Source organism: Schistocerca americana, chromosome 2 (assembly GCF_021461395.2).
Source record: "Schistocerca americana isolate TAMUIC-IGC-003095 chromosome 2, iqSchAmer2.1, whole genome shotgun sequence".
NCBI classification, from domain to species: Eukaryota; Metazoa; Arthropoda; class Insecta; order Orthoptera; family Acrididae; genus Schistocerca; species Schistocerca americana.
Genome location: NC_060120.1, coordinates 172047133 through 172061608, shown reverse-complemented (window position 1 = coordinate 172061608; position 14476 = coordinate 172047133). Strand labels below are relative to the sequence as shown.

The following is a 14476-nucleotide window of genomic DNA, read 5'->3' as shown; positions in this document are numbered from 1 at the left end:
GCACACTCTTGACACTGTGCAGCTTGGAATATTGAGTTTCCTAATGATTTCTGAAACTGAATGTCCCATGCATCTAGCTCCGACTACCATTCCCCATTCAAAGTCTGTTCATTCCCAACGTGTCTCCATAACCAAGTTGGAAAAATTTTCACGTGAATCATCTGAGTACAAATGACATCTCCACCAATGCCTGCCCTTTCATACCTTGTGTACACGATACTACTGCCATCTGTGTATGTACATATCATTATCCCAGGACTACTGCCACCTTAGTTCATGTGCTCATGCGCAATACATAACATTACAATGGGTCAACCATTCACAGGGTTCACAATACTATTTGAATGATAGCATGGACAACTCTTACATAACAACCACAGGTTTGCACACCAATAGCCAATCAATTCAGATGAAGTTCCCCATTACTTGGCATATGAAAAACTGTGGAGCATGTGTAGCTGAAAGAGCAGAAGACGATGACAGAGATAATGGTGGGCTAGATAAAAATTTAGTGCCCAGATTAGAGGTTGAGGGGGTGGGGGTTAAATAGATACAGTAATGACACAAGACATTAGAGTAAGTTGAAGCCAGGTGAGTAGCAGGGACCAATGACAAAGTTAAAGGAGAGTTCTGAGATAATGGTGTTACAAGGAAGAATCCAAAAAACTATACTGTCAGGCTGTCAACACTACTATAATCTAGTAGCAAAAGATTTTCTATTTAATTCTAATTTTGACTTGGTTACACTACATCTTGTATTTCTCATGGACAATTTTTATTTACTTTCTATGTACTTAGCTATATACATTTATGACCATGGGTTACAATTCCTAATCACTAGTGTTCTTCAGATAATATTCTATGAAATAATGGAATATATGACTTACCTGATCACCTAAATCTCTGTCCACATAAGTAAGAATGTCTCTAACAATGTCAGCATAAAATTCTTCTTTAGAAGCTGTATAGGCTGCTGAATAGGCAATAGCTAACTGTGCCTGGTCATAAAGCATCTTTTCAAAATGTGGAACATGCCACCTTTCATCTGTTGAATATCTTGCAAAACCCTAAAATGAAATTTTAAATTTAATATGACCACATATAATATTCAAATTGCCAGCATTAAAATTTTAAATTGTCAAAACAGATCAGTTAAAAAACTGCTAGTAATTATTATCTTACATCATTCAATGTGGCCTGGAATATCCTGCATATTCAGTGAAGAAGAAAATTAAAATGTGAAAAAGAAAAATAGATCTTAACCATATCCCAAACATATTTAACTGTTCTTAAGCTTCTGCAGTAGATAAGCTTAATTTTCACATATGGCCTGTTATTTTCCCACTGAGCCTGTTGGTGTCCTGCTGATGCCACCTGCTGCTGCTGGTTCCTTTGCAGCCAACTCTGCAACTACTTTGGTATCAGGTCAGGCACTTGCAGAGTTGACTTTTCCTCCACAGTGCCTGATGCGGCTAGTGGGTTCGATTGAGCCTGAAGCCACCAACACCACCACTGCCACTGCCACTGCCGCCACGTTCCCCACTGCAGCTGACACTGCCACTAGAAGCTCCTTTGGAGTCACTTCTGTCACTGCAGTGGTGTCCTGTTGGGCACCTGGGCAGATGCTTTCTCCTCTCAACTCTGGCACCACCGAGTCAGCGGTTTCCATCGCCCCGTACTGCCTGCTGTCAGCCTCTCTGCCACCAGCCCTTTCCAACTTCTCTGCATCCTCCTTTCCTGCATGACTTCCTCCTGCCACATCACAGATGGTCCTGCCACTGCTCCCTTTCTCTGTCCTTTTCCTCCAGCACGTGTTGGGGCACTCATCAAAGTCCTGTAACAGAACTTTGGGTTACATCTAGTCTCATCACTGTTTCTGCCTTCCAGTGGTCAGCTTGCTTCTCTCATGACAACAATGTCCAGGTCCCCGTTCATGGCAGTTCTTCCTGTCAGTTACATCAGAGCTACATCAGACACATCGGTATCATTGCATACCATTGATGGAGCATCGGCTCACATCAGCTGCCAACATTTGCTTGTTACCTGGGGTACATTATTTGTAATGGCTCTCTCTGTCATAACACATAAAAGGCAAGCACAAATTCAGCTATTTTTTGTCAATATATTTAAATATTTTCTCACAACTGTTACAAGGACAGCATTTGCTGCAGTGTGAATGTTGAATGATGCACTACTGCCTGCAAATGTCAATGTTTTCATTTATTTTTCACAATATCATTTCATGTCAGTCATAGGCCATTTTCAAACACTTCTATGAATTACTGACTCCAGTATCACAAAAAACTGTGATGACAAATATTTCCATATTGGTCTCTTGCATATACTGACCTTAGGGCATGCTCTTAGCCTTGAAATTCTAAGAGTTAATACTTCTACGTCTATACTCTGCAAACCACTGTGAAGTACTTGGCATATGGTATGTACCAGTTATTAGAGGGCTGCTTCCCATTTCATTTACATATGGAGCAGAGGAAGATTGACTGTTTAAACCATTTGCCCTTGCTATCCATTTGGGAGCAATGCATGAGTGTTGTTGTATATTCTTAGATTCATGATTTAAAGCTTGATCTTGAAACTTTGTAAGCAAGCTTTCTCGGGATGGTTTGTGTCTTTCTTCATGTGCCTGCCAGTTCAGTTTCTTCAGCATATTTGTGGTACTCTCCCATACGTCAAAAAAACCTGCAACCATTTATGTTGCCCTTCTCTGTATATGTTCAATATCTCTTGTTAGTCCTGTTTGGTATGGATCTTACATATTTGAGCAAAAATTGTAGGATAGTCCACAAAGTTTTCTAAACAATCTCTTTTGTAGACTGATTGCATTTCCCTCATAGTCTGCCTTTTTGACCTATGAGTGAGCCTATGTGATTATTCTATTTCATATTCCTAGAAATTGCATGAGTTGACTGCTTCCAATTATGTCACACTCATTATATATATTTTATAAATATATAATGTTGTATAACTAAATCTGTGCAATCAGCAGCGTTTGTATGGCAGCAAACATAATATAATTACACATGATGTCAGTCAGGAATATAGTTAACAAAATACACACTGTAAGTATAAACTCCCCAAATGTTTGATCATTAGCATACCTGTGAAACATGATCATGAATTCCTCCTTTTGCCATCTTTTTCAGAGTGAATAAACACATGTCAAGAGCATTTTTTCCAATTTCTGACGAAGGATTTCTTGCATGAATGTGAAAAAGAAAATTAAAATTCACTGGCTGTGGAAATTTTGGAGATTCACTGAAGCCACCATTTTTACTATCAAAACTCTTCGCAAGCTGCTGGAAACACTTTTCTATGCATTCTGGTTTAGGTACAGCAGATGATGCAGCATCTAATGCAGAAGCTCTCTTTAAGATCTCCACTACCTTCCGTCCTGAGTCTGAAAACTTCTGCCTATTTTCTTCCCACTGAAATACATGGTAAAAAAACAACTTTTAGTTTAGATGTTACAAATTAACAAAAGTACAAGCATTTGTTTTACACTGCTGGTGATATATTTGCATAAAAATAAATATTGATGCTTCATTATAAGAAGATAGAAGTTTGGCCCACATCAAGAAAAAATTATTTAAGGTTTTAACAATACCCCACTGCACATGAATTACTTCGATGCTTTACATGGATTTCTTTATTTATGGTATACATATATGTGTACGGAATTTTTTTGGAGTCCAAAATTCTCCTCTGTAGGAATCAACACTAACTGTAAATTAATGAAACTGAGCATATTCTGTTTATACATAAGATCCCGTGGGCGACAGATAGCAGCACCCAGGTTAATGACATGTTCCTTGACTCCCGAAAAATGTTTCATAGAGTTCTGCAGTTACCCTGTGAACAAACTATAGCTTACACAAGACCCAATTTGTGACTGTATTTTGGACTTGCTAACACACTCAATATACAGTTTAGCCTTAACAAGGAAAAGTAGTCAAATGTGAAAGTAGTTTTCAGCATATCCTATGAAAGTTGTATATGGCTGTTACTGTTCATGATCTACATATAAATTGTCTGGTGGATTGTATTGGAAACTTGATGAGGCTGACTGTGAATATATTAGGGGAGTCACTAAGATGCAAAATTATAACAAATGCAAGCAGACTTGCAAAGAATCAATGCCTACAGCAGCATCCAGTAACCAACCCTTGACACAAACAAATGTAACTTATTGTGCACAAATAGGGAAAAAGATCAATTACGCTTCACTAATGTGATTGGTGACTAATCCCTGGAAATGGCCACAAGTCCTAAATGTCAGGAGTATGTATCTGGAGTGCTTTAAAGAAGAACTGCCACGTAAAACTAGTTACCAGAAGGGCAAATGCTAGATTGTGATTCATCTGAAGAATGCAATGAAAATGAAATGCACCCATGAAAGAAGTGACGTACAAAAGATTCCATTCAACCAGTTCTTGAGAACCAATTTTCAGTTCCGAATCTGCCATATGTATAGCTGCAACTACCATTTTGCATTCAAAGTTTGATAATTCCCGTTGCCGTAACCATGTCAGAAACCTTTCCACATGAATCATCTGAGTACAAATGACAGTTCCACCAATGCACTGCTCTTTTATACCTTGTGTACGCTGTACTACCACCATCTGCATATGTGCATACCACCATCCCATGACTTTTGTCACCTTAGTGTATAACCCAACAGGTTATGGACCCAGCTGATTGAACTGAATAATTCTGACCAGTGAATGACAAAAAAACTTAATATTGTTTGTGAGTAGTTTATAATTTACAGTAACTATATTGTAGCTGTGTAAATGGCTGCTGCCCACATTCCACAGATTGAGAAACCCATGTGTCGAGGGAATTATGCAACTTGGAAGTTTGCAGTAGAAGCTTATCTATAGTTGGACAACCTTTGGGATGTCACTGATGGAAACTTAAAGTCCATAGTTTTAGATTCCCAGAATAAAGATTGTACTGCAAAATCCCAATTAATACTTACAGACAGTCCTGTAAATTACATTCATATAGAAAATTATGGCATGGTGAAGGAAATATGGGACAATCTAAGGAGGGCATCTGAAGGCAGAGGTTCGGCTCGGAAAGTGGGTTTGCTAAGAGAACTTACTTACACACATTTAGACAAACACAAAAATGTTGATGAATATGTAAACAAAATCATCTCCACTTTGAAATGTCCAAGAAATATTGGCTTTGAAACTGCTGAAGAACAGACTGGTACTTTTTACTAGTGAGACTACTTGATAAGTACAGTACTCCCCCCTTGATAATGGGCTTAGACAGTTCAGGGATACCAATTAAAGGCAACAGCATAAAACTCAAGATTCTAGAAGATGTTGAATTGTACAAGAATACCCTACCCAGGACAAGGAAGTCGCTTTGTATTCAAAATACAAAAAGAAAGAACCTGTTCTATGTTCCAAATAAAAAGACATTTTTTATCGTACAGCACAGAACAAAAAAAAAACAAGTGCACAAGAAAAAAGTCAGGTCTCAAAAGATCCAGAAAGGAAGGCAAGCAAGCACTAACTGCATGTTATTGTTATGGTAAAACTGAAATTAAGAGTACAGATTGGTTCCTGGATTCTGGAGCATCTATGCATATTACCCAAGAGCAATCAGTTTTATATGGATTTTCTCCTAAAATAAATGTAGGTTTTTCAACAGTTGACAGTTCTCAGTTACAATGTGAGCTGGTAAGAAAGATAAGTTTTAATTTGAAGGTTAAAGGAGAATCACTAGATATTACACCAAATAATGTACATCATGTGAAGAATGTTGCTACAAATTTGCTTTCAGTAAGTGAAATAGTGAGTAAGGGCAACAAGGTCATTTTTTATTTAAAAAATTGATTAGAGTGGCAGTGTGATAGCCACAGCGAGTAAAGAAAATGGATATTAATAAACTAGATGTTTTTCAAGTTGGAAGTAGTTGTCCAGCATATTCTGCAAAAACATTTTTATTGCACTGAAAGCTTGGACACATTAATAGGAAAAGTATGGTCTTGATAAAAGATATGGCACTGGGGGTAAAGGAATGTAATAATGTAACTAACCTCGTGAAATTTGAATGCAAAGAAAGCAAGCCAGATAACTATTTAAAACAGGTCCAAAAAGATCTACTGGCTTTTACAGCTGATACAAACAGATCTTCGGGGGCCTATGGGAAAAGAATCTATAGGAGACTGTTGCTATTTCCTTGGCTTAATTGATGATTTTTCAAGATATACCCACATTTATCTTCATAGAACCAGGGACAAAGTGAGTTAATTTTGACAGTTTTCATGCCACAGTTGAAAGACAGACTGGTAAGAAGGATAGACGTTCTCAGCTCAGACAATGGTACCAAATATATCAATAAACAACTAGGCAACAATTGAGTGAATTTGGTATCAGGCAGTAAACTAAACTGATAGGGGAAAAAAATCACAGCACCAATAAATAATTAATACAGAGTAATGAAATTTTGGGAATGCATTTGTCTAGGTAACATATTTACATGATTAACAATGAAAGTTCACAGGTTTGTGGTGGCAGTCGACTCAGCCAAGTCAACCATCAGCTCTGTGAGGACAAACTTCTTTGATTTGTTTGGCTGTGTGTATTCTGTTCAGCCATTTTTTGTATGTTGTCATTAATTTTTATTGCAAGCATTGTGGAGAGATGCCATTAATATTGTGTACATAAATGAAAAGTGTATCTCTAGTATTTTCTACTGTGACATAGTAGTGGAGCACCCACCGTTTTAGCCGGCCGGGGTGGCCAAGCGGTTCTGGATGCTACAGTCTGGAACCGCGCGACCTCTACGGTCGCAGGTTCGAATCCTGCCTCAGGCATGGATGTGTGTGATGTCCTTAGGTTAGGTTAGGTTTAAGTAGTTCTAAGTTCTAGGGGACTGATGACCTCAGCAGTTAAGTCCCATAGTGCTCAGAGCCATTTCTGAACCCACCGTTGTGACCCAGTTAATGTGCATTTCCACGCTGCATTGACTCTCCTCAGTGATTATCGCCTTTTGTTGTGAACAACGTTTCCCACAACCAGTGCCTTCTCGCCATACTACACATCAGGCGTCGCATGCCGACTGCTATGTTCAATGTTCGAGTGCTCTATAGAGTGCCGCTAGAAGTACGTCAAACATCAATTTCCACACCACCTTCGTGACTCCTCCTCGGTTTCTGCCCTTGAACAAATGGTGACCAAATGGGATCCAAGGATATCGTCCCCGCAACATACTGTGCAGCATCTAACCCTTGACACCTTTTATCATTTTTTCGGCCTTCAGGTAGTGCCACCCTGTCCACTCAGTTCAAGCATTCTGGACTCTTTCATGATATAATGATATGGCTGTTCATACCACGAGAGTCAGGTCTTCTGCATCATCCACATTTGCACCCATGTCATCTATGGCTTCCATGTCTGCTGCGGTGTGTGACACTCTGAAGTGACCCCATTATGACCGAGATGTCAGACACAGTACTGGTGTCACACATGGCCCTTACTCTGTTTAGTATACTGCCCTCGTCTAGTACACAGTTTCTAGTACACAGTTTTGTACTCCAGTGCTGGCTCAGGCCACACCCCCAGGCCACTTTCCTAAGCTGCCTCCCCTCACCAACAACAGCTCCCTCACCTAGTTCACTCTGTGGAGTCTATTCTGAACCTTAGCAGCATCATCAGTGATGATGCATGCTTTGTATCCCTGACTGGACATTTCCACCCCGTCTGCCCCCGATAGCTGAATGGTCAGCATGACAGAATGTCAATCCTAAGGGCTCGGGTTCGATTCCCAGCTGGGTCGGAGATTTTCCTCACTCAGGGAGTGGGTGCTGTGTTGTCCTGATCATCATCATTTCATCCCCATTGATGCGCAAGTCACTGGAGTGGCGTCAAATCAAAAGACTTGCACCAGGCGAACGGTCTACCCAACGGAAGGCCCTAGTCACATGAATTTTTTTTTTATTTTACACCCCATCATGGAACTTATCAGTGATATCATCCTGAACCCACCTCCCCCTCTAGATACCTCAACAAACACTCGTTCGACCTATACTTGAGTATTGCTCATCAGTGTGGGATCCGTACCAGGTCGGGTTGACGGAGGAGATAGAAAAGATCCAAAGAAGAGCGGCGCGTTTCGTCACCGGGTTATTTGGTAACCGTGATAGCATTACGGAGATGTTTAATAAACTCAAGTGGCAGACTCTGCAAGAGAGGCGCTCTGCATCGCGGTGTAGCTTGCTGTCCAGGTTTCGAGAGGGTGCGTTTCTGGATGAGGTATTGAATATATTGCTTCCCCCTACTTATACCTCCCGAGGAGATCACGAATGTAAAATTAGAGAGATTAGAGCACGCACGGAGGCTTTCAGACAGTCGTTCTTCCCGCGAACCATACGCGACTGGAACAGGAAAGGGAGGTAATGACAGTGGCACGTAAAGTGCCCTCCGCCACACACCGTTGGGTGGCTTGCGGAGTATCAATGTAGATGTAGATGTAGATGTAGATCATCACCAAGCATCTCTCTCATTCACCACAGGAGGTGCATGATGTAATTCATGCAGAACAAATAGGTGACAGGACACCCGCACAACTCTGGCATCACCTATATGCCCTTGTCGAGCCTAACATCTTGCTGGAAACTGCCTTGTGGGCCATTTGGATCTTCATGCTTCTATACAACATCCAGCTACAGCTCTTTGTCTACAGAACCACTGGAACATAGACTTCAACATGTGGATCATGTGTATCAAGCTATGTGAAACCGCCAGCTTGTCTCACTTCTGCAAGACCGGATTCCACTTCCTGCGTTGGCAGTCCTGCTTTGCATATGGCTACCCCTCCTTCTTACCCACCTGTAGAGGATGCGCACTCTCTCTCACATTATGCGGTGGAGCAGTGCAGCCATCTAGCGGCAGACCTACCTGTATCCCTGTACCCCACTCCTCACCTTCTACTTTCGGTCACTTCCAGTGCAGTGCAGCAGCAGATGTTGGAACTTCATATCCTGGTCTTCATCCCACCTACCCGTTGTGTTGAATGAAAGTGGACTTCAGGGATGACACTCGTAATTCAGTCATCCCCCCCCCCCCCCCCAACCATGTGTGCAATGAAAAACATGCTGCAAGGGCCACAGTAGGTACCACATCCCATGCTGCTCCTCCAGGGCAACGCCTTCAACATCCATCATCATCCAACGATCACCTTGGGTCTGGATGCCTCTACATGCTCAACAGTTCAACCAACACTTGCATGATACTGGTGCAGATGCAAGTTTTATATCACCAGCTCTTGATCCATTAACCATCCTGCTCTCACCTGGTAAACTCAGCGCAGCTAATAATTCAGACATCAAAGTCCACGGCACAGCCATGCTACAGCTGCAGCTCACTCCTGATCTGCAGTTCCCATGAACCTTCAAGGTGGCGGATGTCGAGAGTCCTGTTCTCAGAATTAACCTCCTTAAGCATTGTGGCCTCTCACCTGATATCCAGTCTTCTGCACTGCTGCATCATACTTCTGGCACACGCATACCAAGTTCCTCCACTCTGCTAGCTACAGCTCCCTTGTCTCACTGTGACATGCTCATCTACCCATCATCCGAGTGTATGCTTCTCACAGTTCAACTTGCCATATCCCTCAACGAGCTCTTACTCCAAAGTCGTCTAAGCCCTTCGTGCCAGCAACAACACACTCTGTCAGTCAGTGGCAGACGCTTCTTGCAACAAGACTCGTGTACATCGCGGAACTGATGCTCTTCCCGCCATGATACCGCCTGCTGCACCTCCAGCTGATGACACACACACACACACACACACACACACACACACAGCCATTCTGCAAACTCAATAGGTCAGTGACTCTTCCTGCTTCAGTGTTGCATGTTACGTCCCCCTCTGCCTCTTTGCAGCGCATAACTATTTCAAACAGTATCTGTCATAGGCTAATTACCATTGAAGGTCCTCCTGTCCGTCACACGGCAAGGCATCTGACAGCTAACAAACTGTGCCACACTAAGGCCACCATGTAGGAACTGTTAGACGCAGGTATACCCTATCCCCTTCTAGTAACTGGTCGTCACCTATCCACCTGGTCCCTAAAGAAGATGGTAGCTACAGGTTGCATGGAGACTACAGCAAACTGAACGTGCAGACAATCAGCCCATTTCGCACATCCACGACTTCACACAACAGCTGAATGTCGCGTGTGTGTTTAGTATAGACTGCCATAAGGCTGTAAGTCTTACCATCAAATACTTATGCACGCAGATGACATCACCAAAACAGTCAACATTACACTGTTCAGCCTACTCGAATGTTATTTCATGCCTTAAGAACTGAAAAATGCCACTCAAATCTTGGAGGGCTTTATTAATTCTCTGTTTTCCCCACTGCCATTCTACTATGTATATATGGACGACATCCTTATCTTTTGCTCTTCCACAGACGGACATCAGAAACACCTACGGCATCTGTTACAAGTCCTTGTGCACAATGGTGTCGAAACTAATCATAATAAAACTCAACTTCAACTAGCATCACCTTCCTTGGTCATGAAGTTAACGCCAACGGCATTCGCCCAACTTCCGACCACGTCACCTTCATCTCTGAACTACCACTACCTGAAACCTACTGTGATCTTCAGAGGTTCCTAGGTACGGTAAACTTTTTCAGGCACTATATACCTCATCCCATCTCTCTTCAAGACCCTCTCACACGCTTCAGCAGGTAAGAACACTTCCCCAACACACAAACTGGTCTATGCTATACAAGTTTGCTAAACTCTCAAGGTCGCATTCTCCAGTGCTGTCACACTCAAGCACCCTGTTGTCAATGTGTGCATCTCTATTACCAAAGATGCTAGTGACTCCTCTGTCAGCAGCATACTTCAGCAACATACAGGGGGCATCTCACAGCCTCTTCATTGCTTCTCCAAGAAACTGTCCTCCCCCAGAGCAAATGTTCTGCCTTTGATAGGGCGTTATACCACATTTACAAGACAATGAAATACTCTAAGAAGACATTGGAAGTCATGAAGTTACAATTTTTACGGACCATTACCTCCTCGCAGATGCTTTACGTAACCTTGCTGCTAACCTCCCCCTTGTTGTTTTTGACATATGGACCACATTTCCCAGTCCACTATGGATGTCTGTTACATCAAAGGTGCTGACAATACTGTCACTGGCGACATGCCAAGAATTAACTCCATTACTTGGCCACTTGACCTGGACAAGTTGGCTCACTTACAGCAACAAGCCTCCGATGTACAGAACTTATTACAAGACTTGTCTCTGTCCCTTATAGTGAAATCCCAACTGCTACCTGCATCAGCCACTCCAGTGTTGTGTGACACTTCTAGTGACACAACCTGTCCACCTGGGTATCAAAACCATCACACGCCTGCTTACCGAGTGTTTTGTTTGGCCAAACATTAAAAGTGACTGCCATGCCAGGGTGTGCATGTGCATGTGCATGTGCATTCCCTGCCAACGTAGCTACGTTGGCCAGTATACGCTTCCTCCTCTTGGACACTTCGACACCCCAAAAGGACATTTTTGCCATGTTCATCTTGATGCGATTCATCTCCTCCCTCCTACAGAAAGTTTTAAGTACATTCTTTCTATGACTGACCGAACTAGTAGGTGGGTAGAAGCTGTCCCCCTTGTCGACATATCATATAAGCCGACTTGGTTGCCCATGCTTTCACTCAAATCTGGTTCGCCTACTTTGGCTGCCCACCATCTATCACTACAGATCAGGATTGACAATTCAAATCACTCCTTTTCACTAAGCTCTGTAATAATCTATGAGGCACTGCCAAGTTCCATACCACCACAAAGTAACAGACTTGTGGAATGCTGGCATCACAAAAAAATGATTCAAATGGTTTTGAGCACCGTGGGACCATCTGAGGTCATCAGTCCCCTAGAACTCAGACCTACTTAAACCTAACTAACCAAAGGACATCACACACATCCATGCCCGAGGCAGGATTCGAACCTGTGACCGTAGCAGTCACGCCCCCGTAGCAGTCGCGCGGTTCTGGACTGAAGGACCTAGAACTGCTCAGCCACCGCGGCCAGCTGCAGGCATCACACTCTGAAAGCAATGCTCATGTGTCACACCAGTGGTTGGGTGAAAGCAGTAACATGTGTCCTCTTGGTCGAACGTACTGTCTTCAAAGAGGATCTTCAATCATCTCTAGCCAAGGTACAGTACAGCAAACCTTGGGTCCTTCGCGCTGAGTATGTCGAGGACTCCGATCCTCTCACTCCCTCCACTCTATCTACATTAGCTAAGCGCATCCCTCACATATCTCTCACATCTCACACATTCTCGTGCCCCCTCCCCAAACCCACACAACTCCATGCATCTTCATTCACAGCGACCTCACCACCTGCAAGTATGTCATGCTCCGTGATGACTGGTTCAAGTGTCTTTGTAGCCCTCTTATTCGGGTCCTCGCAAGGTACTGCCACACACTAACATCATCTTTGTTATTCTCTTCAATGTTAAGCCATAAACTGTATATTTGAACAGGCTAAAACCAGCCTGGACAATTGAAGACATCACAATGCACAACCCGCCACCCAGTGAAACTACTCCAGTTGAGCACACCAATTCTTGCATCCCCTTCTGCCACCCCTCCCTCCCACTGCTACAATGATTCCCCCAGTGTTGTGCTTATGACAAGTGATTCTCGTGTGATCATTCCCATGACTCACCTCTCACCAGCACCACCAAGTGTCACAATGATCTCCATCGACATCTCATCGTCCGCCCCTGAAGATCTATTGATCAATATCCACAACAATACTCTCTTCCTTCATCATACTCCTCCCTGCTGATTCAACAACCCCAACACTGTGCACATTACCCCTCTGAAACATTACTCTTTAGCTCATTCTGCAGACAAAGCCAACATTACTGCCTCCATTGACTCCATCGGGTGTCTTACCATTACCATCCCTCTTCTCTCCCCATCCATAACCAACCCACACTCCCCCAACCCCACCCCACACATTCCCTTATGCCATGCAGGTCATCCCCTCCACTCCTCCTTTTTGGCACAAAGATAATGTGCTTTCCTCATCTCCCTCTCTCTTACAGAGCAATGGACTGTACTCACCTTTCCCCACAGGGCAGCTACGACATGGCTGGTTACGCCACCTCGCAGCACACCGAGAGCTCCTCCACCCTATGTCCTCCTGGGGGGTGGCGGCAGGCTTTTTGAATTGTCTGGCTGTGTGTGAGCTGTTCATCCATATTTTGTATGTCATTATTTTTTGCTGTGAGCATTGTGTAAAGACACCATTAATAAAGTGTATGTACATGAAAAGTGTGTGTCTAGTACCTTCTACTGTAACATAGTACTGGTGTACCCACAGGTTAATGTAAGTGTGAGACAAGCCACTGCAAATATGAAATACCGGTACATTAATAACCAGTGCACCTGCCGGAATGTTGAATGCAAGCATGCAAATGTGCATGCATTGTGTTGTACAGGTGCTGGATGTCAGTTAGTCGGACGGAGTTCCATGCTGTTGCATCTTGGTTGGTCAACACAGTGATGGTTAATGCTGTTTACGGTTGATGCTGGAGCTGTCTTCCAATAATGCCTGATGTGCTTGAGTGGAGATAGATCTTCATGACTGAGCAGACCAAAGCAGTATGCCAACATTCCGTAGAGCATTTTGGGTTAGAACAGTGATATGTGGATGAGCATTATCGTGTTTAAAAACACCTAGCACATTAAAAGCATTCTTGACTAACATCAACTCATCAGATCCAATCTCAAAGGTAACTAACACTCACACCTGTCACAGAGTGTATTTAAAGCAAACCTGATTTGTATCTTCATAGTGCTGCTCCTAGCACCACTTTTATGTGAGTGGCATGAAATATGAATAGAAATCACCTTCCAGATGTAGAAACATGCCTACCAACTTTCGTTTATGTCGCACAACGCATTCTTGGTGTTGTGATTTTTTTCCCATCAGTGTATAACTTACTACAGTTCTGTTCAAAGAGTAGCAGAACGGGTTAACAGAACAATTATAGAGTAAGTAGGGAGCATGACAAAGGATACAGGATTACCAAAATGTTATTGTACAGAAGCAGTATAAACTGCAGTGTATCTAAGTAACAAGTAGCCAATTAAATCTGTACCAAACAAGACTCCATATGAAGTTTGGACTGCAAAAAAAACTTGATCTACATCATACAAAAATTTTTGGATGTAAAGTCATGGTACAAGTTCCCAAACAAGTTAGAAGAAAATGGACTCTAAACCTGAAAAAAATATTTTAATATTTTTATTGGGTACTGTGAAGATTCCAAAGGTTACAGGTTCATAAATCCTCACGTAATATTTTTAGAATCTGGTGAAAATGAAATCGATGGTGAAAATGTATGTGTAGCTATTAATCCTGGAGAAGATGTTCACAAACATGCAGAGGCAC

At 42.6% G+C, this 14476-nt stretch overlaps 1 protein-coding gene across 1 annotated transcript in view; it reads right to left on the bottom strand.

The window, feature by feature from the left end:
• Positions 1-14476, bottom strand: part of LOC124594901 (spermatogenesis-associated protein 20) — a 295620-nt gene that overhangs the window by 244456 nt on the left and 36688 nt on the right. Inside the window, exons 5-6 of the mRNA XM_047133376.1 lie at positions 3120-3446; positions 888-1067 (exon numbers count right to left, since the gene is read on the bottom strand). Coding sequence (XP_046989332.1) covers positions 888-1067; positions 3120-3446 — 507 coding nt within the window. The remainder of the gene's footprint in view (positions 1-887; positions 1068-3119; positions 3447-14476) is intronic.